A 26,527-nucleotide genomic window follows, 5' to 3' on the forward strand; every position below is an offset into this window, starting at 1 on the left:
CAAAATATATGCATCAATAAAAAAAAAAACAAAAACTCATAGCACACCCTAATTGCTGAGTAATGATGCAGGTATCAGGCCAAGTGAGTTTAATACAGGTTTGGTCCAACAACTACAAGCAATGGAGAAAAACATGTAACAGAAATTGGGAATGTAATCCTCCTCTCCTTTATTTCAACCCTAAGTGGCCTTCCAGAGAAACATTATCTTCTCACTGGAACAACAGAAATTGCCTCATTCCTGTGAGCTGCAGAAATTCCAGAGTAGCTGCTCTGCAGGGCAACAGCAGAGCCCTGACCAAGAATAGTGCTTGTTGCCAAGTGGCTGGTGATAAACAGAGCTCAGCACTGCCAGGTACTAGTAAAGGGAAAGACACGTACCCCTTGCCTCTGGTGACATGTGGTGTGGAGTAGCTGCTGTTATCGATTATCTGTCCTTTTGGAATATCAGCATGTTGGAGCTATAAACCAGAGGAACTAATGCTGGTCTGATGGTGCCTTTCTGAGACCACAGTCAGCAGCAGTGGTGTGATGCAGCCTTTGCCTTCCTGGTAATCCATCAAGAGGAACATCAGCACTGTCTTTATGATGCATAAAAATATGAAATAAAAGCTCACTGTGCCCCTTAGGCTGGCCTGTATTCAGTGAGATTTGAGGCTATGCTTTCAGAAGATAAGGGATGATGTGTTCCATGCAACATCATCTTGGGTAGACAGTACTACAGTTTCTTTGGCAAAGATAAAAATACTTGAATTTCTCTGGTAACCAGACGACCGTCTTGCTTTTCAACACCAGGTAATTACAAATGCTACTTACAGTGCACAAGACTTCTGGACACAGATTACTTACAGAACCAAACCCACAGTCACTTAATTGATACGCTGCATAAGATGATCTTGTTGCTAGCCAATTTCTCAAATGTACAGAAAATGAATTTATAAATTTTGAAACCATGAAAAAGAAATTATGAGATGCTGAAATGTCCAGGAGTATGCAGTTATGACTAGCACAGTCCCTTTCTGTGCATTCCAAGAATCCAGAAATTAGACTTTATAATGTGAGAAGCCTAATTGGTGTAAATCATCTTCTATATTTCAGAGAACAGACAAAGTGTTTCTTTAGATAAAAAGTAGATAAAGAGTAAGCAGGGGGGAGGGCTAGGACTATTTCTGGCTATGGGACTAACTGGTTTACATAACCTTGAACCAACTAATTTTATCTGTATTTGTCTAACTTTCACCACGTGTGAAAATGAGGCAACAATGTTTATTCACCTTTTAAAACTGCTTTTGAAATCCCCTGAGTCAGGTAACAATTCAGGTCCAACGAAACACTACTTTTTAGAAGCTCACCCACATATAACCTAAATACTGCAAGGGTTAAAGTTTTAAGCTAATAGTCACATTGCAGTACTGATGATAAATTATAGGTAATAGCCTATCAAACTTAGGAAGACAGTTCAGTAAATACAAAAAAAATAGATCTGTTTACATAAGGGATACAAATTGGCTGCTACTTTCAGTCTAGAAGTTAATATATGCCATATTACTGCAGAGAATCCTGCAAACCCTTTTAAAACAATGTTATAACAGTTTACATAAAACTTAATGGCAAGTTAAGTAGATCACCCCAGCAGGCCCTCTGCTTACTGCAGGAATATGGCACAGAGTTCATAGGTTACTTGAGACTCATTCTCCCAGCCAAACGAGTCAAACAATAACACTTTTAGGCACTGAAACACTTTTCCTCGGTTTTCAGCAGAAGCAGATGTGGGGCTGACTGCACAATGAACAAAAAGAATACTTTGAAAAACAGCAAAAACACAAGCTCAGTTTGTAGCTTATCCTTGATCTTCCTTGCCTTTCACCTTGACACTAACTTTCTAATATTACCCTCCTCATCTCAAGATCAGTGCAAAGCTTCAATAACTTGAAGGAAGCTAATTTTTTCATGTTTGCATCAGATTTCCCTTCTAAACAAATTGGTGCACTTTTTCAATCTTCATTTTACTTTGGGGTGTAAGTTCTGAGTCATCATCATTTAATTTTCTCCAAGCCTCCAGCTCGTGTTTTCTGTTTTTCTTCCTGGATGTGTCATAACAACTAAATTGTACCACCCCAGTAAAATGGTGAAGCCTAGCACACATCTGCCAGCAACAAAATACTGAGCTCTCACTCTAATTCCCCCACACATCCCACTTTTCACACTTCCTTCGCATCCTCTCAATAAAGTGGTAGAGCCTAGTAAGCAATTTCTTTTATTTTCCACAACATTCTGCCAATAAATCAAAAGAATTACCTCAGAAAAGATCACACTTGCCTTGCATGCTCTTTTCCTAGTCCCATTTCTATCAATATTCCCATGAGATTAATTTTCTGAAGTCGGTGACTTCCCTGTAGTTAGGATATCTGTTGGTTCTGGGTCAATGCTGATGAGCTGTGAAGGCATTATTTTGCAGAACTGCTAAATAATTTTGACTTGGAAAAATCACATGAGAAAATTTTTACTGTTTCAAATTTAATAGAAACTCTTTTCAAAAGCTTCCAGTATTCTTAATGTTGAAACAATAGAAAAAAAATATCTTAGTCTGAGCTTTGAGGTATCCATCATGAATTTAAAGGAGTCAATACACCAGTATATTTCTCTAAAAACATTCCTTATACAACAGATTTGCACCAAGGAGAAAAGAAGGTGAGAATTAGCAATAAGGGAAAGGTGTTACAAAAAAGGCAGAAAAACCTCATCTCGAAAGGGGTGACAACAATGAATCAGAACAAAATGTAATTTAAGACTGAGGAGCCTTTAAAAGTTGCTCACAAAGTTCTGTGTTTGGCAGCTACCTTACCTGAACTAGGACTTTGACTCCTTTGAGGGTGAATCATGTTTGAACCAGGTTTCAAGGACAGTTCTGCTCTCACCAGCATGCAGCACATGCAACCTTGTCACATTTTCCTTACCAGGTCTGGCTTGGGCAGTGACTGCCCCTGTAGTAGCCATTGCACATCAGTGGACAGACACACAAATATCGATTTTGCAGCCCTGGTTGGTGCAGGCTGTGAAGCATCCCTACAGAAACACCCACACCATCCCACCTGACCACAAAGCAGCCACACCTTGTTTAACTCCTGTACCGGTAGATTCCAAGAAAAAACGTTTTTAAGAGAAACCTCACGTCAATGTTCAGATGGGGAAATGTCAATATCAGGCAGCAGGTTCACCTATGGCAGCTGTAACAAATGACAGCAGCCACTCTAACAGCAGGAAAGTTGCTAGATGATAACTCATTGAAATTATCATGAAGGAAGAGTAACAAGAAAAACATCTGAACCAAAGTAATGTCCAGGGGGGTTGGAACTAGATGATCTTTAAAGTCCCTTCCGACCTAAGCCATGATTCCTTTTTGCCTCTTCCCCAGATTCCACCTTCACATGGTGGAAGCACAGAAGTTATTCAGTAAAACAGGCCTACACTTCAGGAAGGAGGGGGTTACATTTTATCAGGGGCAAAATCATACAGCTTCCAATCTTACTGTCAGAAATGACTCAATGGTTTTAGCTGCACCTTTTTCTTTCCAACTCCTCAACAAGAAGGAAACAAAACACCTCATGAGCCTATACAATATGCACAAAACCTCAAATCCAGACAGTTATGGTTTGGTTAAGTTATAATAGCATTAAGGCAGAGATTAAAATTAGCAAATGTCAGGCAATCTGGAGATTAGGTGTCATGACCTGCTCCAACAATTAGTGGCAATATTAACATGCCAAACAGTCAGAATTTATGTGCATGATTACCAAACTTTGTGTTCTGTTGCTCAGATCATGATAGTGGATATTTAGTTTGTTTTTGCAGGGGTATTTAATTTTCAAACACTTATATGCACTCTGTGCAGTAAATCAGGATGAATTGCTCTTTAGGGGTTGGGCTGCCCCCCACTGACTCCAGTTTGAGCTATAGCAGGTGCCATATAGACCCTCCAGAAAAGCTAATTCTTCATCTTTCTTTTTCTCCATCCACTAAATACAACTTAATATAATTGTGCCAGAGCAATGAGACAATAATGAATGAATTGTCCATGAAGAACTCTGGAGCGTTTTCAGCAATTTCTGTGAGGAAATGAGTCAAAATTAATCTGAGCTAGATGGAGGATATGGTACAATAATATCTGTTTTCTTTTGATTAAAATGAAAGAACAAGTGTCCTGACACTGATACTTTCTCTTAATCCAGTATGGTATCTAATGTGAAAGTTTAAAATATGAAATAGTAAATTAAAAATGTTTGTTCTAGTAGGAAACAAGTACTCAATAGCTACTATCAACTTCAACACAAAAATTTAACAATATTTTGAGTTTTTAAAGACTACATTTTTAGCAATTTTACAGCCTATCACTTTGAAAGACCTCGTGGATACTTGCCAGATGTGATACAGTGGTAGAGGAACTCCACAGCAGAAAGCTTATTTATCCTTAGATCACCGCACTCTTTTCCTCCCCAACCAGAGAAATGATTTCTGAATTTCCTAACGATCTCGCAAGATAAACATTGAAAATTAGTAGAGCTAGAAATTACTATATTAAAAGGAGCATTATATTCTTTAAATCTAGTGCTAAGAACATAAACCTTTCCTAAGTCCTACTTATCGGTGCAGTGACGTCATCCTGGAGTAGGAGACAGATAATCTTCCTTGTTGCTGCTTTATTGAAGAATGGCAAGGAGTCCTGACAAATGTGCTGCCCATCGTGCAGGGATGTTTAAATGCAACCAGCACTGAACAGTCTTTTACATAGGATGGAACACGTTGTGCATATTAAAACCCATGCACTGCTTTCTTTATTTCTGGCATCCTTTCTCCCTACAACACAGGAATATGTTCCAAGTGTTTTTTTTCAGTGCTTTGTCTCTGCTCTTTGCCTTTTCCAGCGCTTCTTCTCTGCTCTTTGCCTTCACTTCACCAGCTGTCACTCCAGTGACATTTCCCAAGCATGAAGCTGACATAGAGCAGGGCAGAGCTTGAGTGCTAAAGCTGTGGAAAACAGTAGCAGTGTTTTAAAATATCAACACAACTCAGTGTTTTGGGAACAATTTCCAATATTGTTACTCAAACAGACGCTGTTTTCTACACAGCCACTCACGCTGAAGAGAATTCAGTTATTTTAGAAATTAAAAGGTTACTGAGCCATAGCACACAGCTATTTAGTCAGTAAATCTCAGGTTTTTCTGCCATAACACTTCACTTAAATTAGACATTAAGAAAGCTGAATCTGATTTATACTAATAAATTTCTGTACAGAAAATTAAGGAAACTATTAATATTGTGAAAAAGTGGACAGATAACAGAGAACAGGACAGATATTTGAGAAGTGTTTTGCTTCCTGATTTTCATATCTTCTCTACATATCTATCTTCATATCTTTCTCTATTTGAAAACTTAGTTTTCAACTTTCAGAGCTGTATTTACAGGCCAAAATGACCTGAAATTCTAGTCTAAAAGAAAGGTCAAGAATAGTTATCATATGGGGGTGCTTTCTTCCAACAGTTAAGCTTTGTTCTAATTTTCTAGTTCTTTTATGTTATCTGATCTACTGTAATCCAAGGTACAAATACTGATAGGAAAGACTACTGCAACATGCAGAGTTAGCACAAGCATTTTCCTCAATCTACAGAAAACACTAGTCCCCAGTACTGAAATTAAATCAACTCCTCCACTCCAAATGCAGAAAGACAAGTCCAAATGATTTTCAGTAGTCTCCAACTATCTTACCTAATTTTAGGAAACATTTAAGGTAAGATTTGCACTTTATCAGCTGGCTTGATTATGACATTTATTATTCTCATGAGTACCTTTAGGCTGAACAGGGAGCAAATCTTAACTTCTCTTTGCCCAGAAATAGTTCTGTAGTGTTTCTATTCTTCCCACCTTATGTGCTAAGAAGGAGAGAAAATCACCACAGGCCAGTCTGACACTGCTCAGGAGGTGCCGGAGTTACAATATGCAGAAACAATTTCTGTGAGGGGAAGACACGGGAGCCTGTTATGTCCTGAAATGCAGAAAAACCCTTGCACTGCAGTGTGTTTTCATTGCCCTGACCTGTAGGTGCTGCCACACTGCTAAGCAAGTGTGAAGGAGCCCTCTAGTGTGAATAAGAAATGGACCTACAGCCCATAATTCACACACAAATAACACAAGAGAGCAACAACTACAAATAATGTCACTGCCAGTCCTCCGGTTTTCAACAGCACACACTGCCCAGCAGATTCAATAATTAAAAACCTCCTGGATCTCAACCCTGAAGTCAAACAAACAAACAAACATATATATCATAATGTATGACTGACCATAAAGATAGTCTTAATTGAACAAAAAATCCAAAAACTTGAGAATAATGTAGAAAAATACTGCAGCCCTTGTCAGATAAATATTTTGTTTAAATTTTTCAATAGACCTTGACATTAAGAGCAAATAATATGAACAATTGAAAGACAGACAGCCTTTTTTAAAACCCTATGTACTGGGGTAAAATTTATCAGTTATCACAGAACAATTCAAATCTTCCAGAGAAACAGTCAGTTTGCACTATCATACAACCATATCCAGGAAATTCCAGTGCTCAGATCTATTTGCAAGTGGTAGTATGGCAAAAGATCACAGCCATGCAAGTAGACAGAGAAAGACAAAGAGAGGAAGATAATCAGTCCAACACAGGTCATAATGTGCATCTATTTCTGTATAGAAACCTTTTGGTTTATGCTTTGTATCACTAAGATTAGGAAAAAAAAGCAAGGATGTTGTTTATTTTATTGTCATCAATTCTAAAGGAAACATACCTTAAATGTATCTGGTTTAAAGCAATACTCTTCTGAAGCTGCATAGAGAAAGTCATAAGAAAGAATTTATTTTTTGTGGGTTTTGTCTTTAGAGTGATCACAGTTGATTGCATAGCAGTTTTATGATGCTGAATGGAAAGTCAAAACAACTATGAAGTTTAAATTGATAGCAATATATTTAATGCCCTGCTGTCTAACTGCTAGAGGGATAAACAAAGAACACCTAGAATTCTGGAATGAGTTTAGGAAATTCATTAGAAAAGTTTTGAAATGGTATCAGAAGAAGTCAAGAAAGAACACATGAGAGACATATGCAACAAACAGATTATGAGAAATTGCAAATAATTAAGCCTAATCACCAGAGATTCAGTTTAGGTAATCATTTAGAAACAAAGAAGAGAAAATTCAGACCCATTTTAGACAAGAAGAATTGTGGAAATGACTTCATTGTACTTCCATTTGGGATTTTATCCTGGATGCAGAAATGAAACTTTTCTAAATTTCACAAAGGGGGAAAATGAGTGAACAGCCATGCTTACTAAACTTGCTGTACTTCTCACTTCTGGAGAGGCTGCACAGCCTCCTTGGGTTATTTTGGTACCTCCTTTTCTGGCAAGCAATGAGGAGTTTAGAGGAATTTGGAAGAAAAAAAACAAAGGAAAAAATTAATTCAGCTTTCCCAAACCACAAAAAATTCAATTTAATTTGGGATATCTTTAGCCCAAATTTTCAGTGATATTTTATCCAAAAAATCACTCTCGATGGAAAGAACTCTGAAAGGTTTTGCTACAGAAGACCTGAAAGAAAGAAATATTGTATGCTGGCATTATAACTTCACTACAACTGTATAAAAATAATAGTGCAGGAGGTTGTATTTTTTCATTTTTTCAATGACCTTTGAGTGGATAATGACAAAGTTGATTTGGACATGTTATTAAATGAAAATCAACTACACATCTAAAATCTGAAAAATTATTTAACCTCACCTGGGCATTCTCTAACTCCTTCAGTTGTACCCAATCAGATAGAAGAAGCAAAGAGGAAAAAAATTCAAGGAATTGGTGTTTAGGTGGCTTTCTTGTGTGGAAGCTTTGTTCTCTATGCCATTTGATTCAGTTTATGTATATGAGTACCAGATTTAATTGTAGGATTAACTACAATTACCTACTTAAGGCCAGTTATCTGAAAATATTTATGATCTTATTAAGTCAAATTTTGGGTACTAACAGGATATGCCTGCACATCATTTTTGCTTGTACATCTTAAGTCTTAATTGGAATACTGGGTTTTTAATCTCAAATACAGCTAAGTAACTTGTAACCTCAGAACTAAATATCTAAAGACACACACCAAAGATATCCATACTGATGTCTACATCCAAGACAAAACAGAATCTCTGCTTTCAGGTGATCAAAAGATTTCTTCAAAGTCCTGCAGGCTTTGAGCTTTGTTAGCGTGTAAAGGAATAAAAAATGAGTGATAGGTGTTGAAAACCTGCGAATTAAAACGGGCTGTGATTTTTGATAACCAACAGGAGATCCTTTAGAAATGCATTTTATAGGAATTACTTGATTCTACTTTCTCATTTGCTCTGACACCATGTAAGCCCTCCACTGGCCAATGATGCCTAAGACAAGTATTTTTTCCACAATGCTTTTTTTAAATAACCACCATAGATCCTGAGCAGCGCTAGGCTCAGACTGACAAAGTGGATGACATGATGTGAAAAACATTGGCCCAGTACTGGGAAGAATGATGTTGCAGACAAAATACATTTAACAGGACTTACAGAGTCACCATTAAGCTTACACATTATGGCGCCTGTAAGAGAAATGCAAAATTCTACACACTTATAAGAATACTTATTCATCCTACTGCTTTTCTGCTGAACTGGAGTCACTTGCTTAAATAATTGTGGATGTTGTGGCTCAAGAAAAGTCAGTGAGTACCTAAAATTTAAAGGCCAGATCAACATTGCCAAAGCCCATTTAAAGTTTATAGTATTCCCATATGACCCAGAGAAGAAGCCTAGTGAGGCAAAAGGACGGCAGGATTGCAAAATAAGAGAAGCCATTCAAAAACATCTTTTAACTGATGCAAAACTTTCAGTCATTAATCAGACTAAAGTTGGAAAGAAAATCATAGAAGAAAGGAATAATTCTGGTTACTTATAAAAACTTCTCTTTTAATGGAAATGAACTTTTAAAACCTTTGAACTTCCCTGAAAAGGCCTCTGAAACTTAGCAAGTGAGAACTGAAAAAAAATTTGTTCAGAAACTACATTCCCTTTTAGGAAGCGTGACCACAGAGAACATTGTCAGCCCCATAAAAGAAGGATTGCATCCTCTTTGTTTCATAAAACAGCTTTACTGCTTACAAGCACTGCTATTTTCAAGGATCCTACAGAAACTGTAGTTTTGGTACTTAAGGTGTTATACTGGAGCTAATTTCTCCCTGCGCTATACCAGTGTTCCCTTATAATCCCCCTGGATGTCTTCAGCAGTAACAGGGTGAGCTGGAAGGACAAGGAGAGCAAATGTAGTTTCATCTCTTATTCAGCACTGACTTCTTTTTCTTTATGTTCCTTTCACTGGAATTGATTTTCCTAGCTCCTACTTGCAAAACTGAATCACTAAAGGATGGAGCTTCAACTGGTAGTGTGAGTGAAAGATGAATGAAATGGGACCATATTTTAGCTAGTTTTAGTTCTAGTTTTATTTCCAGCCACAATACACTGTCCCTTTCTTATCCCAATGACCTCATCCTCACTCCCTAATGACTATGTACTCCTCTGGAAAGTTTCACTTTTCTTTTATCTCCTTTGACAAATTTAACAGGAGCATCATGACCTCAAACGAATGTTTCATTTCCAGATTATATTTTAACGTGTCCAACTGACTCAAAAATTATGGTTAAAGGAAGACAGGTATATAGTTAAAGCCTGATGCTTATGTTGATGTAGATTCACTTCCTGGCAGTGACACAGCCTTCTCTTGTGCAAATAATTGATAGTTAGATTCCATATATATTACTCAAATTATGGTCTTATCTTTCTCTCCAAAGAGCTGTTGTAATTTAGGATACAGTACTGTTTAGCATCACAGAAGAGAAAATAATCTGTCTCAATCTTTCTGTCTTCATTTCCTTTCTGAATGTAGCAGTTAATTTGTACTTTCTAATCAGGAGTCTTGCAAGTCACTCTTCGCAGGTAAAAGCTTCCCAATATGGCCAAAAGTAGCAGACAATTTTTTTTTTTTTTAAATGATTCACATCTAAAGTGTTGGCTGTAAGAAAACTACATGCTGGACTTTCACCAAAAGCATTAAGTCATCTGACCATGCTTAAAGTAACTTCTGGAGTAATTAATGTCATTGTACAGAAAAGTTCAATAACAAAGTCTAAAGAGGTTTCAGGACTTCATAGGTACAAATCTGAATCTTGTTCATTCCTTAGGCTCTATTGCTGCATCACTGTACAAGGTTGGACACTTTTCCCTGGCAAAGCCCCTGGCAATGATGTGAGCTCAGAGCACCTTAGAGCAAACCCACCAAAGTTAACAGAGTCAGTGAGGAGTGAGCCAGGCCCTTACTGGCCTTACCTTCTTTTCCCCTCCTACTTTCTCTTCTATTGCCACACCTTCAGAACCATTAAGGATGGAAAAGACCTTCAAGATCATAGAGTCCAGCCTTTGACTCCATAACACCTTGCTCACTGAACCACACCACAAAGTGCCTACAGGTTTTCTGAGCGCTTCCAGGGGTGGTGACTCCACTCTCCCCTGATCACTGTTCCAACACTTGACCATACTTTTAGTGAAGAATTTTTTCCTGAAATTCCACCTGAACCTCCCTTGGAACCACTTGAGGCCATTTCCCGTTTTCCTATCATTTTTTACATGGAAGAAGTAAAAATCAACCAACCCTCATCTCCCTACAGCATCATTACAGGTGGTTGTAGAGAGTCATAAGGTCTCCTCTGAGCCTCATTTTCTCCAGGCTAAACATTCCCAGCTCTCTCCCTCAGCTGCTCCTTACCAGACTGGTGTCCCAGACCCTTCCCCAGCTCCATGCCCTTCTCTGGACACACCCTCAATGCCTTTCTTGTAGTGAGGGGCCCCAAACTGAGCACAGCACTTTGAGTGTGACCTCACCAGGAACAGAGGGACCACCCCTGCCCTGCTCCTGCTGGCCACACTATTGCTGATACAAGCCAGGATGTCACTGGCCTTCTTGGCCATCTGGCTCATGTTCAGCTGCTGTCAACCAGTACTTGTTTCTAATAAGGAAATTAAAATTCTCTACATGTCTGGTAGGTGACATTAGCCTGTGCCCACCTACTTAATCCTCTTTTAAGGACTATTCTGTAGAAATAAAAATTAAAATTGTAATGTGTGCCAATACATGCACTCCTGGACAATGGGAAATTTATTAGATGGGACTTGGAACAGCCATTCCCATCTTCTGCCTCTAACCAGATGATGATGATGTCAAAATGCAAAATCTAGAGTACCATACTTGCCTTTTGCTACTTGCTTTCATTTCTTAGCCTACAGCTGAGAAAGAGTCACTAAAGAGCTAAAAATTCTGATTACAAAGTGCAAAGCAATGTACTGCATGTTATGTGGTCAGTGGCATTGACCACATATCAGTCATTCTGCTTCACACTGTACATCAGTATCCTCTTCTTACCTCCTTCAAGGAATCTCAGCACTTCCATTCCCTGCAATCTCTTTAGATGCCACTAAGGCAATATTTACTTACTGAACTTTAAAGCTGGAAGAAAAAGCAAATGTTCAATACCAGCATGTTGAGAAGCCTACTAAGGACATTGGAAATCTTTCCACTGATTTCAGCAGACCTTGGATCAGGTTATACACAAGTAACTTCTGGCATCTGATTCATCAAGACATAATCCTGACTGCACTAATTTACCAGTGACTTCAGCAATGCTACAATTTCACCCAGTCATATGGCTTCATTGTTATTAGTTTGGTAATCCAAATAAAACTCAGTTTTACACTGGCTTGGGATGAGAAGGATAGGACTCTATCATGACTGCTCCTACTTCCACCACACACAAGGCTAAGCAGTAATTATTTCCTGTGAGAGCATGTATAAGGGGAGAGGATGCATTTTCATTATGGATGGATATCTGTATTATCATTGCCCTCAATACACTTTAATATTCAGATGTAGCAATGACCTACTGGCTCCTAATTATCTTGTCCTAAACCCTGATCAATCTGGCTATTCTTGCAATAATGAATTTCTCTTCAGCAAAGCATTTCCCTTGCCAAAGTATATATTTTTTGGCAGCACCTGGCAATTTCCAGCCCTGGAATCTATGTAGGCTTGTGAATTGTGCTAGGTCTGCAAGGTTTTCACCCTCCAGAGTACTGGTTTGGTGCAAAATAAAACATCATATTGTTTCCCATTCTTTTTCCAGTTGGTGTTTTTTCCTCAAAAATATCTAAACACTGAAATTCCTGCTTCATATCCCAGCACAACACTCAAAACTGTAGTGCTTTCTCTTCACACATTGCAAAAGGCTTGGGAATTACTGTGTGAAGCAGAATGGCTCTATCACATGCTTAATACACTTGATGGCCTCCAAAACATCTATTGCACAGCAAGAGCAGAGTACAGCACTCCTGTATGTGAGAAGAAAATGTTATAAGTGCTGTACTTTGAAAATAAGTTTAGGGGAAGAGAAGAACTCCTTCCCAATTCTACAATGAAGGGAAAAAATGTTTCTGAAAGGATATTTCTATAAGAAAAAAATATCATTTAACTCTGAGACAGACTAAATAAACACAATCATACAAATAACAAATTAAGATGTTCTGGAAAAAAGCTACACTTGTCTCACTGACTTTAAAGAAGTGAAATAGTTATTTTACTCTGCATTTGAAATATCAAAGAGCTGTCATCATTTCAAAAGGTGAAGTTTATAAATCTCACTTATTCAGGAAAAACATTCTGTGAAGTCCTGATAGTATTGATCTATAAGAGAAATCTAACTGAGTGTCCATGTTTTCCAAGTCTTACTTGCTAGGATTTCAGAGCAAAGAGCAAACAACTTATTGCATTGGACTCAGTAGTTAATACAATCTAGAATTCCACAAAGCAGTAGCTGTAGTGCAATATCTCAACATTCACAAATGCAGATGCTTTCATAAAGATTTTACTTGTGCATACTGATAAAGCTTATCCTCTATTCTCATGCATATTAAATTAGATTTCAGAGCTAGGGCATTCATTCATTCAGCATTTATAAATGCTAATATATGCTCATTCTGATGAATACAAACAAAAATCAGTCTAAGCATAATAATTTTTTGCATTAACAAAACATTGAAGGAAAATGGAAACTAAATATTAAATATTGCCACTTCAAAATGCTTGCAACTTATTTACATTAAAATCAGATTGCCTACTTTGCACATTTAAACCTTGAGGTATTTCTGGTAGGGGACTTTACAACAATCCCCAAGATTTGTTATTTGCTTGTTTGTTTATTTTCTTGTTTGTTTAACACTTCATAGAAGTATCAAAACCCAGGCATTTCCTGCTGATTGAACATTGACTCATAATTTCTCAAATATAGATGAGAAATTCCAGAGCACCCTCAAGACGTATTACCAATATAACACTAATCCATTTGTTCAAGATTACAAGGAGATGAAAAGTGATGTCAACAGTCTCTTATTTTGCATTTGAAGGCATTTATAATGCAAAAATAGATAGTGCTAGACTAACATACAGAATTTAGTCAAAGAGATACAGAGATACATAATTAAACAGCACACTGGCTGGCATGCTCTTTAGAACAATTTGTCATATTTAATTATTAAATTGGAAATTAAAGAGAACAGCTTTGTACTCCATCAGGTGCATACATTTCGTGACTTAGGACAAATAATTTTTAATTTAATTCATTTTCCTTGAGTTCAGTTTCCTAGAAGAAGCTGTGCATGTATGCTAAGACTGGATCAATTAGCTTTATCTGTAGCTGATGAAAGACCACAGTTTCCTTCAGAGGATAAGAATAAATTTAATTTTAAGCAAAGCTTAAATTCGATACAGGAAAAATTCAATACTCTCAATACACACCTTCACAGGTGATTTCACTGTGTTAAACTAGATCCCTAATTTTCAGAGACCAAAGATGAGCAAGATGCATCTCAAGCTCAGCATCCCTAGCCTCCTGTGCCACCATATAAGGCACACAGCACATGCAATTCAAAACCTCTCCAAGCATTAGCTCCCAGTCTGGATCTAGCACACAGGAGGTTCTTGTTCAATTACTGTGCTGTAATGCAGCAACACAAACTCTCAGCCACAGGAAAATCCTGTCTGACTGACCTCCTGCCTTACAGGATGCTCCCATACATCCTGATGCTGTAAACTGCTGTCTATGCTTCCAAATTGCACCTGACCTCAATGTTTTGATGGAAACATTTTGAGTTTCTTGCTACAAGACCACAGCACTCTAACAGGTCAATGGCCTTTCACCATGCTTTAAAAGCTGCAGTTGTATCTGAAGATTGACTCTAATACTAGATTAGATTAGATTAGGATTAAGAGCACTGTTTTTCAGATTTATGATGTATTTCTGAATTACAGTCTACATGGCACGCGAGTTCTACTGCTTGGCTAAAAAGACACAACAGCAAATACAAGGAGTCACATAAAAATTCCAGAACACATAACCCCAGGTCTTTCCTAGAGTCCTAGATTAGATTAGTTTTGCTTTTATCCTGGACTATTTCTCATGTAACTTCTGATTTTAATACTACAACAGCAGATTATGGTTCTACACAGAATGCCTAGATAACCTTACATCTGAAACTTCTGTAGTCCACCTACACCAGTTCTTCTCCCATTGAAACCAGTGGTAGAGCAGATCCAGTGGCAGCAACAGGAGGATATTTTGGAGGGATAAGGAGGAACAGAAAGAAACCAAGTGTGAACAAGTCCTGCTGAATTACTCCACTGACTTTGCATCCTTTAAAGGGAAGTGCTGTTAGTGGAGAAGCCAGCTGTCTAACTATTGGAATCTATACCTTGGACTGCTTTCAGGAGACATCACTGTGACTGGACTTTGTATCTTCTTGTTGTGCACTGAAGGCAACATCCACTGCTATGATAAAGCAGATTAAATAACAGCCAAATATTCTATTAAATAAACTTTGACCTACATTATATGAAATCCTTTTGAGCTAGCCACTGACAGAAAAGGAAAGAAACCTCCAAGGAAATCAGCGTACATCAGCAAAAAGGAATTCCCAGGACTGTTGTATGCCCACAGGCAGCCCTTTGAAGGTTGAGTAAATAGAAGGAACTTTTGACAACAGCTGGAAGGCTGCACTCAAATTATGTCAGAAAGATGAGAAAGAACTATGGTCTCCCAGTATAGTGACACAGAAGGTGCAGTCCATACTGAAGGCAGTAATATTAAAACAAAAATGAGGAGGAGAAATTACATTAAAAATGCAGAACCACCTGCCATTTATTTACCAATATGGGCTCTTGTCTAGAGAGCAACTGAAGTGCTTAGTTATATCAGTCCCTATGCAGGAGAGCAGTGAGGCATGGGCTCACTGTCTAATATGTGATTTAATCCAACACACCACGTAGGAGATTGAACATTTGCCTAGATCTAAGTGCATGCTTTGTTAACTTGATGAACTGGGACCATCTGACCCTGCAGTCCTGCCAGAACAGATGGGCCCAACAGTGATAACATCTGTAGAAGTGGTGGTATCTCCTTGTAATTCTTTATCTCATCTTTCTCTGTGATAGCATCTTTGCATACTGCTGCACTTAAAAGGTCAGCAGCAATTTAAAATCTATTGCTTAAAAATTACTTTAGTTGTCAGATACTTCTCAATTATGATTGTAGATCATGATTGCTGAAAAGGAATATTTTTTTCTCTTAATTTGCTCTTTCTGTTGTACAGCACATTAGGCAATATCACACTTTCTACACACTTTCTATCTTTCTACATCACACAAATTTTACGTATAATTGATTGCTTTGGTCTTTGGAAAGCCTTGGGAAAACATTTATCAGAATAAAAAATTCTGACTTTTCTAATACTAATGTTATCTTTATGTCAAGGATGAGCATTTATTATGCCATAGGATACACAAATATTTAAGCCTGCAAATAAGTGAATGCCATGTTTCATAGCTGAAATCATCACTGGTGTGATAGATATTCCATTCCTATCTTGTTACATGTCCCACACAAGCTTTTTGAAGAGCTATTAGACATTATATAATCCTTCATAAAATTATTATTCTGTAAGAAAAATACATAGACATCTTTGGTCTGGCTACTCTAAAAATGATTTTGAAGTACTCAGAGATTTTCACCAGAAAGATTCCAGGATTCAGGATTTGTATTAACTACTTATGCGTATTTATGATGGTATGGAAAAATGTTGCTACTGATTAATAACTAAAGCAGGCAGCAGGAATAAGTTAGTAAACCTATCAACTTTATAAATTATTAAATTTGGACATTGAAGGGTAAAATAACTTGAGCAGAAGTTTTTAGAGTTTACTTGCTTATGAAAATTTGACAGACTGATAAAAGAAAAGGAAGGCTGACTAATCAGTTCTTGTACCTACAGTTCAGCTGGATCTGGCACCTGCATATCCAGGAACAGAATTTGCCCTTCCATGCTTTAAATGGGAACAAAACCAAATGTGGCACAGCTGTGGGCATCCTGCAAAGTCATGACACTCCACTTTTTATCAGGAGCGCTCAGTTTTAAAAGCATTAGGCTAAAACAACCTGATTGGCAGATTTCAGGAAAAATCTCTAGGGAAAAGCTTGTATTTCATATTATAACTCAGTAAGGGAAAATAATCTGGGGAAAAAAGAAAAAAAAACCACAACAACAAAAAAATCAAACCAAACTCCACATCTTTAGTATTTGTAGTACTTTTCAGTGATACACATAAAACAACACGCACACAGACACAAACCAAAATATTACTGTAATCTACTCCTGGTTTGCTGTACTTTTTAGTCTTATGAAACAAATAATTTAGCAGGCAATGTACAATATAGAGGCCTCCGGCGGATTGCAGTATACTAAGTAAGCATGTTTTTCTTTTTGTTTAATTTATAGTCCCTGGGGAAAAAAAAGACATTTTAAAAGCCTGTTTCCTGGGTTTACAAATCTCATAGGGATAGTTAGTTCTTAACTGGCTGAATTGCTGGCTAAAATGTGAAACACACTGTACCACTAGAGGTCTTTCCATCTGCTAATATTCTAAGGCCTCAAGGGTTCTTCACCAGGGAATCTCCATGTTTAAATCACAGGGAATAGTAATATGTAGAGCTGTCTTTTCAAATTGACAACTGCAGGACAAACAGAGGGATATCAACCTAGACTTTGCTGTATAAGCATTAGGGGCAATAAGTTCCCAAAGAGAAACTGAATATTCATCTTTTTTTATGTCCTAAATCTTAATTTAACTTGAGTAATTCTTAAAATGTAAACTCCTGCCAAACTCTGTGAATAACAGATTTTTGGTCTCAGTGATATAACTGAGAAGGAGAAGAGAAAAAAAAAAGGCAAGAAAAGAAATTGGTAGAGCTGACTGAATTGAGTTACTTCATGTTTTGGCTCTTGGCATGCTTGTCTTTTTTTTCCATATTTTTCATTTCTTAACCAAAGTGGATCATTCTGTAAATGGAAACGTTTAATGCTGAAAATGTCAAAACAAAACACTTAATCTTTTCAGAATTTTACTGTCTAAAATCAAATTCTACCAGAATTTTAAAATAGATGTAGTAAGTAAGCAACTACTTACTTTTTGTGAATTTATTGTTCCTTCATTTCTAGTTAGTCATAACAGGGCAACTGCACATCCGACTTGGTCATGTACAAACAATCCCAGGAAATAATGGATCTTTAATCTCTGTGTAGGACAGCAGAGAATTCAGCAGTTACTAAGGAAATCAAAAACCACAGCAGGAAAAAAGACAAAAATACAAGAGCGTAAGAGTTGTATGAATGAAAACATTGACGTTTACTGGAGCTGAGTGAAAAATGCAAAATATTTGCCAATTAAGTATTTTCCATAGGTGGCTGGTGCAAATGCAAAGCACAGGAAAGCCATGCTATATCAGTCCCATTTCTTATCTTGTGCAAATCTATGGAATATAAAAATCTTCCACTTTTATCTGTTCCATCAGCCTTCCTATTTCATCGGTTACTTTGCTACTTTGATTCCTGCTTCCCACTTTTTAGCTGGCAGACCTTACAGCCTGTGAGTGGTACACAGCATTTCCACTTTGGAACACGCACTGACTGTACACAGGACCTCAGTGTAGCCTTTTTTATTAGAAAATACTTGCCTACAACACTGTTGTGATCTGTGGCATTACACTAGCTAAAAACAACAGCTGGCTCAACAATCAGTTTTCATACAAAAGCTAAAAGGTAAATTTCCTTTGTAAGGTGTGCAAATGGCAGATTTCAGCTTCCTCCCTCTCCATTTTTGAGGCTAATGCAGTTCAATAAAATATTTTAATAATACTTTTCTAAGAAGGCATAGATTTGCTCAAATGCTTAAATAGCAACCACACATAGAGATGAAAGCTGTCCATTTCCAGGAATATCTGGAAAGGGATATTCAAAGGCAGCCTCTACAATGGCCACTGGTGATTCAGTTAACATAATACACCTCAATGACATGACTGCTCCTGGGACCTTTGCATTTCCTTTCTAACCTCAAAACTTCCCCTTTGTGTTTTGAACAGGCAAGCCCACGGGGTATGGATCCAGCAGTAGACGCTTACACCACAAGGGAATAGTGGATGAATGCTGCTTCCAGAGCTGCGACCTGAGGAGGCTGGAGATGTATTGTGCTCCGATAAAACCGCCCAAATCCGCGCGCTCCGTACGCGCCCAGCGCCACACCGACATGCCAAAAGCACAAAAGGTAGGTCATGCTGGCAAAAATTCCCATGAGCAACCAAACCACACCAACAAAAAAAGAGCCAACCAAAAAAAAAAACCCCTACGTATTTTAGGGAAGGAAAATTCTATCAAGCATAACATTCACATTCTCTGAAAAAATCCCTTCGCCCAGGATTTTTCTCCGGGGAAGCTGAGAAACCTCAGAGAAAAGGAAAACAATTCTTATCTCATTTGCTTCTCCTCTGTTTTGCTCATGTGGAATGTGTTTGGAGATTGTTTACCCACAGGTGGTTGTTTCATTGGACTCTGCTGTGAGTTGTTTTGACTCACTGGCCAATCAGGGTCGAGACTCTGGAAAGAGTCGCAAGTTCTCATTATTAGCTTTTTAGCACTCAGTAAGTATCCTTTCTGTATTCTTTAGTATAGTATAGTATTCTTTAATATAATATAGTATTATAAAATAATAAATTAGCCTTCTGAGAGCATGGAGTCAGATGCATCATTCCTGCCTTCGTCAGGATGTTCCCAGCAAATACAATAATCAAGGCTGGTAACATAGAAAACAATTGGTGTGTTCTGCCTACTAAATTTAGTGGAAATCTGGAAAATATTTGCCAAGGTGGGAAATAAGTGGGAAGTGGTGTTTTCTATCTCATCTCTTAGAACACTGAATAAAACACAGAATTGCTAAACCAGTAGTTGTGAGGTCTTATCCTGCTACTATAGGGTAGTAAGTGACAAGTACCTACATCATCCAATCATAAATACCACCTAAGACTTCTTTCAAAAGAGAAACTAAACACTGAATGTTTGACAACGCATCTATGCAGAATCTCTTCACTCATCCTCCCCTCTTAGGCAGAGGAAGAGTGGGTGCTCAAGAAGGAAATCAGACATTATGCTATTCATTTTACATTTATTTAAATGAACACATTTTTTTTTCTGCATTATTTTTACCTTTTTTTTAATTTATCAGAACTAAATTAAATGGATAGTCACAGGAATCATTGCAAACTTCATTTTACCTAATTAAAGTTCAATATATCTATATATTCTCCAAGCCATTTCCAATATTGATTGGTATTATTTATAGAGTTGTGGAGTTCTGAGTATCCAGATTTTTGTTCCTCTGATACCAGATATACTGTATGTATGTGTACTGTATGTATCAACAGAGCCTATAGCTCAGAAAACCCATTTTAGACTAGGCTACAATTAAGCTCATGTTCAACTATCTCTCCTGTTTGAGGTCTGAACATCTGTTTTACATATTATCTGTCTTCTGCTGTAAGTCCCCCATGATTTATTTTATTACTGTTGACCCTGTCTGTCCTACACACATGTTGGCACCACTCCTGCAGTTATCTGAAAATTTTTGCTTACAAGACCTGGAACCTAAGATTTCATAGGAAGTCAGGAAACCAGTGCTGTATATTAAAATCCTTAATATCAACTTTATGAAAAGAACTATTGTAATCATTCCAGCATCCATTCTTTTCCATAAGTCAGTTCATAGAATGGAATCCTTTCCCCTTCTTTCCTCAAGAGTTTTCCAAAAATCACTGTACGTGTGATCCTTCCTGGGAAGTATCACCTTGAGGTCTCAAAGGGCACACGGGGCAACAAGTGAAAACTTCTTCAGGTGGAGCTCAACTGCAGAACCCCCTGTTTTAGGTTTATTCCTGTCTGGGCACACAAAAACTCAAGGAAAGCTGGAGAGAAGAAAGCAGGCTTGGCCAGGAACCAGTGTGCTCCTTCCCATGCTTGTTGCTAAGGAGATGGATAAAACATTGGAGTAAAGGAGACAAGATACCTGCCAGCTCTTTGATGAATCTCCACACCACTTTCCTTGGAGGACTAAGGAATGATGTCATCTTTAGGCAGCTGTCCTCTTCCCAGTTTAAAACATAGGCAGGAGAGCACTGTCTTTTACAGACAGGAAAGACCTTGTATCTCTCTGCAGCATCAGGGGAGGTAGCACTCAGGAGAGGTACTGGAAGAAGGAAAAAAATAAAAGGGAGTTGTTATTGAGTAATTGAGAGAGCATAGCTGCTGAAGAAATCATCCTGGAAATTGAAAAGGGAAAAAAATCAAGAGGTGAAATGGACAGTAAAAGGACAATGAGGAGCACAAGAGAAAGAAAAAGGGTGAGGGAATTAGATCAAAGAGGTCAAGAAGATGTAAAATATTGCAAAACTGAATGAAGCAACAAGCATCCCAAATAAAGGATGCAATTTTTAGAAAATTAAATTAGAGATAAATTAATATAAAAGAAAACACCTTTAAGGAAACTGTGCATGAAAAGAAACATGTTGAACAGAATAAAAGAAGTCATAAATGCTTCTCAATAGGAACTTGGCAATAAAAATAACAAATCTCATGGGAAATACAAACAGATTTTAATTTTTTTCTGTGGATGAATAAATTAGTTTGAGGAAATGAAAATACAAACAGGTAGGAGAAACTATTATGCAGATTTCTGATAGATAAAAGGAAAGTCCACTGGAGGGAAGAGGAGTTCTGTAGGAAAAACCAGTACTTATCCTCATTTAATTTTTTTCTTTCTCTTTACTTTTTTCAGTCAGTTGTACATGCTACCATTAAGTAAGACAACTGCGTTCAAACTTTTTTTGGACACACTCTCCCAGGATGAATGAATTTAGCTAGTTCATAGTGCTGATTTTAACTAAAATAATAGACCTGCTTAAGTCAAATTATTTTTCTGTTAAACAATGTTTCTCTCAATATGATATGCCATATATGAGATCTATATCTTCTTCATAGAAAGTGAATATATATACCTATGATTATATAAATACAAGCTCTTCAAAATTTTCATATTTAAATGCAAGATGTAAGGTAGGACTTGGTGCAATACATAAGAGGTTGTTCAGTTCCTCTCAGATTTCATGGAGAATCAGTTTCTTATGCTCTTCATGTATTGGATAGTCTTTGTTCAGCATCTCCTCAATCTTTTTAAATGGTAAATCCAGGATTTGGGGTTTTGGTTTAGTGTTTCTAGTGCTTAAGTGGTCTATTTCCTCAGTTCCTTGTGCAGATGGTTCCTGCTAGGCACAGTTTGGTAGATGATCCTAGTTCAGAGGATTAGGGATCTTCTCTTATTTACAGTTTCAGTATTTCTGCTGGAAAGCAAAGTATTGGTTTCTCCTAGTTACACATTATATTTAGAGTTTTAAAGTGCAAAACAAGAGCAAGAAGGGGAGTTTAAGTCCTGTCTTCGGTGTCATGATACCATCTAGCTTTTCTTTTGTTTGTTTCTTCCTCTTCTGAAAAATGCTTAAAGTTTAGTCAATTATCCTTAAGTGAATTAAATTTTAACAGCAATTTGGAAAAGAGCTATTGAGTAGCTCTTTGAAAAACAACTGCCCTAAAAAAGGAAACAACTGAGCAATTCCCACAACTGTACACATGAGGAAAGATTGTGACCTTTTCAAACGAAGCAGTGTCACAGAAACAATGTCACAAAGTCCTTCTAAATTCAAGATTATGAAGTACCTTGAAAATTACTACTCAATAAGAAGGTTGGTGAGGCTGATTTAAAATTCCAATAAAAAAAGAAACAAAAAATAATTTAGGTAGAAAAGGACTCCAAGAACATTGAGTCCAGCCATTAACTTAGCGCTGCCAAGTCCACCAGTAAATCCTGTCTCTAATGCCACATCTACATATATTTTAAATAACTGCAGGGATAATGACTCTACAGCTTCCTTAGGCAGCCTTTTACAGTGCATAACAATGTTTTCTGAGAAAAAAAGGGTTTCCTGCCATCCCATCTACACCAGCCCTGGTACAACTTGAACTTGTTCATGAGCATAGTGCCATGTCATCCCCTCACCACCTGGGAAAAATGCATATCTAGATATAATTTTGCTCTTCCTTATATTTGCAGTCCTTTTTCTTCTTTAGGCCTCATATGTGAAAAACACACATAAATATATATACCAACAAAGTATGAATAGGAGGTGGATTTTCTCAAAAATGCTTTTCATATTTAATCCAATCTTCAAAATTTAAATAAATACTGAGTGGGACTAAGAGAGAAAGGGAAAAGATACTAGTATTTTTAGTTTAAGAAAATGCCATTAAGAAAACAGAAAAAGTATTGCAATATTTCTCATTAATTTTTCTAAGACTGGCAGATTCTTTTGTAATTGGCTCAGTATCAACTCAGATACATTCACAGGCCAAAATATGCACCACGGCACCAATCCTAATTTCTGTTGAAGCCATGCCACATTACCAAGCCAATGACTGAACTTTTAGGTGTAACAGATAGAAGGACTTGGCCTTTTCAGAGAATTATTTTCTCCCATTGCTTGCTTTGCAGCCCTGTTTTTATGTCAGTGATCACACTGCCCACAGAACTAGAAATCTTTCAGAGACCCCAGAGAATTCATAGCTAAGGTATCATGCCTGTTACTACAAACATTAGACTTTCCATTTATTACCAATAGAGCTAGAGAACTTTCAATGCCAATATGAGGTTTGAATGTCTGCCCTAATGGAATAAGAATGCTGCTGCTTGTGCTGCCCAGTCCCCTTCCAGCTCAGTCAAATGACCATTGCTGAGGCAGTTGTTATCCCACTGCTAACGACGCCTTATCTCCAAAGATCCATGCTGAAGGTGATGGGCTAGAAGTCTGCTCCCCTGTTCTTTAGCTGACTTATAAATTGATCACATTTTGCATCTCTCATCTTAAAATTATTATTGTCTTTGTGTGGGTTTGAATATCAGCTCAGAGAAGTTTTATTTCCAATTACCTTCTTCTCAAAGACTTGAGAAACAAACCAAACTTTTCTACACCAGTACAAATGCAGGTCTGAGAGCCTAATTCAGGCATTCACACCTGCTTTTGGGGTCTGTGCTTTTTTTCTCCTAGTGGTCTCAGTATTTCATACTTGAAAAGAATGTGTTATGTGGATAAAAGCATTTGATGGCATGCATGCTACCACCAGTACACATATTGGTAGTTATCAATCAACATGCTGATTCTGGAGAAGGAAGTGTTCTAAAACAACCTGCCATCTTCCTTCAATTTCAAAGCTAGTTCTTCCATGACAACTCTTTTTCCACCTACATGTCATGATCAAAATCTGTAAGTGAAACACTCCTGCTTTATTTGAATGATAAAGCCATTTTAAAGTCAGACAACAACAGTAGCAGAGAGAATTTATATTTTCATTTTGGAAACATACAGTTAATTTTCAATCCAAATAGACTTTGAAAGTCACTGCAATGAAAAATGAATTTTGTTTCATTTTAAGGCTCTCACTGTCTATTCTATAAATCAAATTTGTAATCTTAAAGAATATATGACTTTTGGCAAATAAAATGAAGCATAGAGCTTTTCCTATATGCTGGTAAACTCTCTTCAAGGAGGAGCACCTAGGGTCAGCACTGAGGAGAATATTTTGTTTTGTTGCTGTGTAGAAAAAAACCCCTGGGCATATGAGTAAAGAAATTCCTGTTTTCGTAACCAATATAAGCACTTGTAGAATAAGTCAGGATCCCTAGTGTTGGCAGACTCCTGTGAAATGCTGCAATGATGATTTTAATCACTGAAAATTTAAGGGTTCACCCAGAATGAGTTTTCAGGATGAAAACTAATGTATAACTTAGGAAAAAGTGAAGGCAACAAAGGTCATTTTGGAAAAGCTGGAAGAGAAACAGGCAATGAAAAGAAAAATATATTCTAATTTAAGGATAAGCAGAATTCTGTTGACATTTCTGATTCTGTATTTGATTGATGCTATTCTACAGCAATATTAGCAAAACTGGATGAAGACAAGCCAGCATCCTTCTGAACTGTTCACAGAAATAGTGCCTAGATGATTAATATAGTATATAATGGCATATTCCTAACAAAAACATTTCTTCATTATGACTATTTTGCTGTTAACAACTTTGGCTTGTCAGTGTTGATAAATCCTAGTTTGGCTCAATGTTTAATACTTGGTGGTTGTATAATTAAGTTAACAATTACTAGTTCTGCCTAATTTTTGTTTTGCATACTAAAAATAATAATTCCTCTCATATCCATCAGATGCCAATACAAATCCAATGAAAATTATAAGCTCTCTATGAGTTCAAGTTTTGTAACCCTTTGGAAGTTTCTGATTTGCTTTATTTTTAATTTAATTTCTGATTTTATTTTTAATAGATACTGAAGGGAAATGGAAAGGTTATAAGTAGAATAGAGTTTTTAAGGGAAATTACTAAAAACCCCCACCAAAAAAATGTTATTACTTTAAATTTTAGAGGCTCACTATTTTTAGGGCTTAAATAACAGCTAATGCAGCAGTAGAGCTGCATACACATGGCTTCACCTTTTACAGAGATTTTGGTTTTTTGCTTTTCTTAGGAAAAAAACCCCATAACTTCACTGAACTAAGGATTTGACTTGTGATGAGTATTATAAATATGGAGAGTCACTCAAAAATTCCAGCCTTGGTCTGATACAGAATATACAGTCTTGGGCCTGATTAATATTTACTAGAGTGGCAAACAAGGAAATCAAATTGAAATGTATGTACCACCCCCATCGCTGCTGCTGCTGGCCTGTGTGTGGAATGACAGAGAACTGAGGGCATTATTCACTCCAAAGCTCTCTTTATTTGCCTGGCACATCACCCTTGTCTGTTTTGAAAATACAAATAATATGGCTGCAGCTTCTGCAGCAAACCCACCATTTTTTTTCCTCCTCAAGGTCTTATCCAACAAATCTATTATGCCATCTGTGCAATATGCAGTTAGCAGAGCAATTTTGAAAATACCTGGTACCAAAGCCCAAGAGATTCCATAAATTCTGCAAGTTACAACTCAAAAGTTCCCTGACCTACATCCCTCCTTTTGCAATTATCTTTGGGAAAGAAAGGGAATCTTTGGTACCTGCTGTACCCCTAAAGTCTATCCAGGTTTCAGCAGCAGATGTCTCCTCTGCCAAGATCAAGAATGACAACAGTGAAAGTGTTTATGTCTAGGAGAGCAGGGGAATTCAAGTACAGAAGTTTTGCATAGTTAAGTTCTCTGTAGATAACTGAATTATTGATTAAAACACAATTACCCAGCAGTTCCAGCACTCTGGACAACTGTTTTCTTACTGTTATAAGTTTTGTGATCATACAATGTATTTAAACCTACCTGTAATAAATTTTTCTTTCTAAACTTTCAGGAAGTGCATTTGAAGAACACAAGTAGAGGGAACACAGGAAACAGAAACTACAGAATGTAAGAACATGCCATCCACAAGAATGAAGAATGAATGTGCCATCTGCAGGATACTTTGCTGTAAATAAATTATTTGTTAAACATTGGAAGACTTAAAAAAACCCCTTTGTTTTAAAAAGCTTGATGCAATTTCAACCAATGGGCATTCTCCCAGTGAACAATGCAACTAAACATTCCAATATTAAGTCTTTAGAGAACAGAACATTTTAACCAGACCAGAGCTAAAAAAATTCTGTGGTTGATATATTGCTGTTTGTTAACCTGTTTTAAATGTCCTGCACGAAAACTCTTAAAGTCCTGTGCCCCTCAAAAGCCTACAAATTTTTGGGCTTTTGATGGATCCAATTGCACTAAATTAACCTATGAACACTGGCTGGTGGAGTCATTCATCAGCCTTGTCTAAGTGGTGGTTTTTTTTATTTGCACTTCTTAACAAGCAACAGGCTGTTTGTTTTACAGTGTCTGAAAACATTGTTTGTCTACCCCTTCATATTTGCACAGTTTGACA

At 37.2% G+C, this 26,527-nt stretch overlaps 1 protein-coding gene across 2 annotated transcripts in view; it reads left to right on the forward strand.

Moving 5' to 3' along the window:
• Positions 1–26,104, forward strand: part of IGF1 (insulin like growth factor 1) — a 46,775-nt gene extending 20,671 nt beyond the window's left edge. For both annotated transcript variants that reach the window (XM_054282109.1, XM_054282108.1), the window contains 2 exons: positions 18,611–18,792; positions 25,964–26,104. In XM_054282109.1, the coding sequence (XP_054138084.1) occupies positions 18,611–18,792; positions 25,964–26,023 (242 nt within the window). In that variant the 3' untranslated portion in view covers positions 26,024–26,104. The remainder of the gene's footprint in view (positions 1–18,610; positions 18,793–25,963) is intronic.
• The last annotated feature ends 423 nt before the right edge of the window (positions 26,105–26,527 follow it).

Source organism: Melozone crissalis, unplaced genomic scaffold (genome assembly GCF_028551555.1).
Source record: "Melozone crissalis strain CALT ecotype California unplaced genomic scaffold, PUWL_Pcris_2 ptg000033l_1, whole genome shotgun sequence".
In the NCBI taxonomy this organism is placed as follows: Eukaryota; Metazoa; Chordata; class Aves; order Passeriformes; family Passerellidae; genus Melozone; species Melozone crissalis.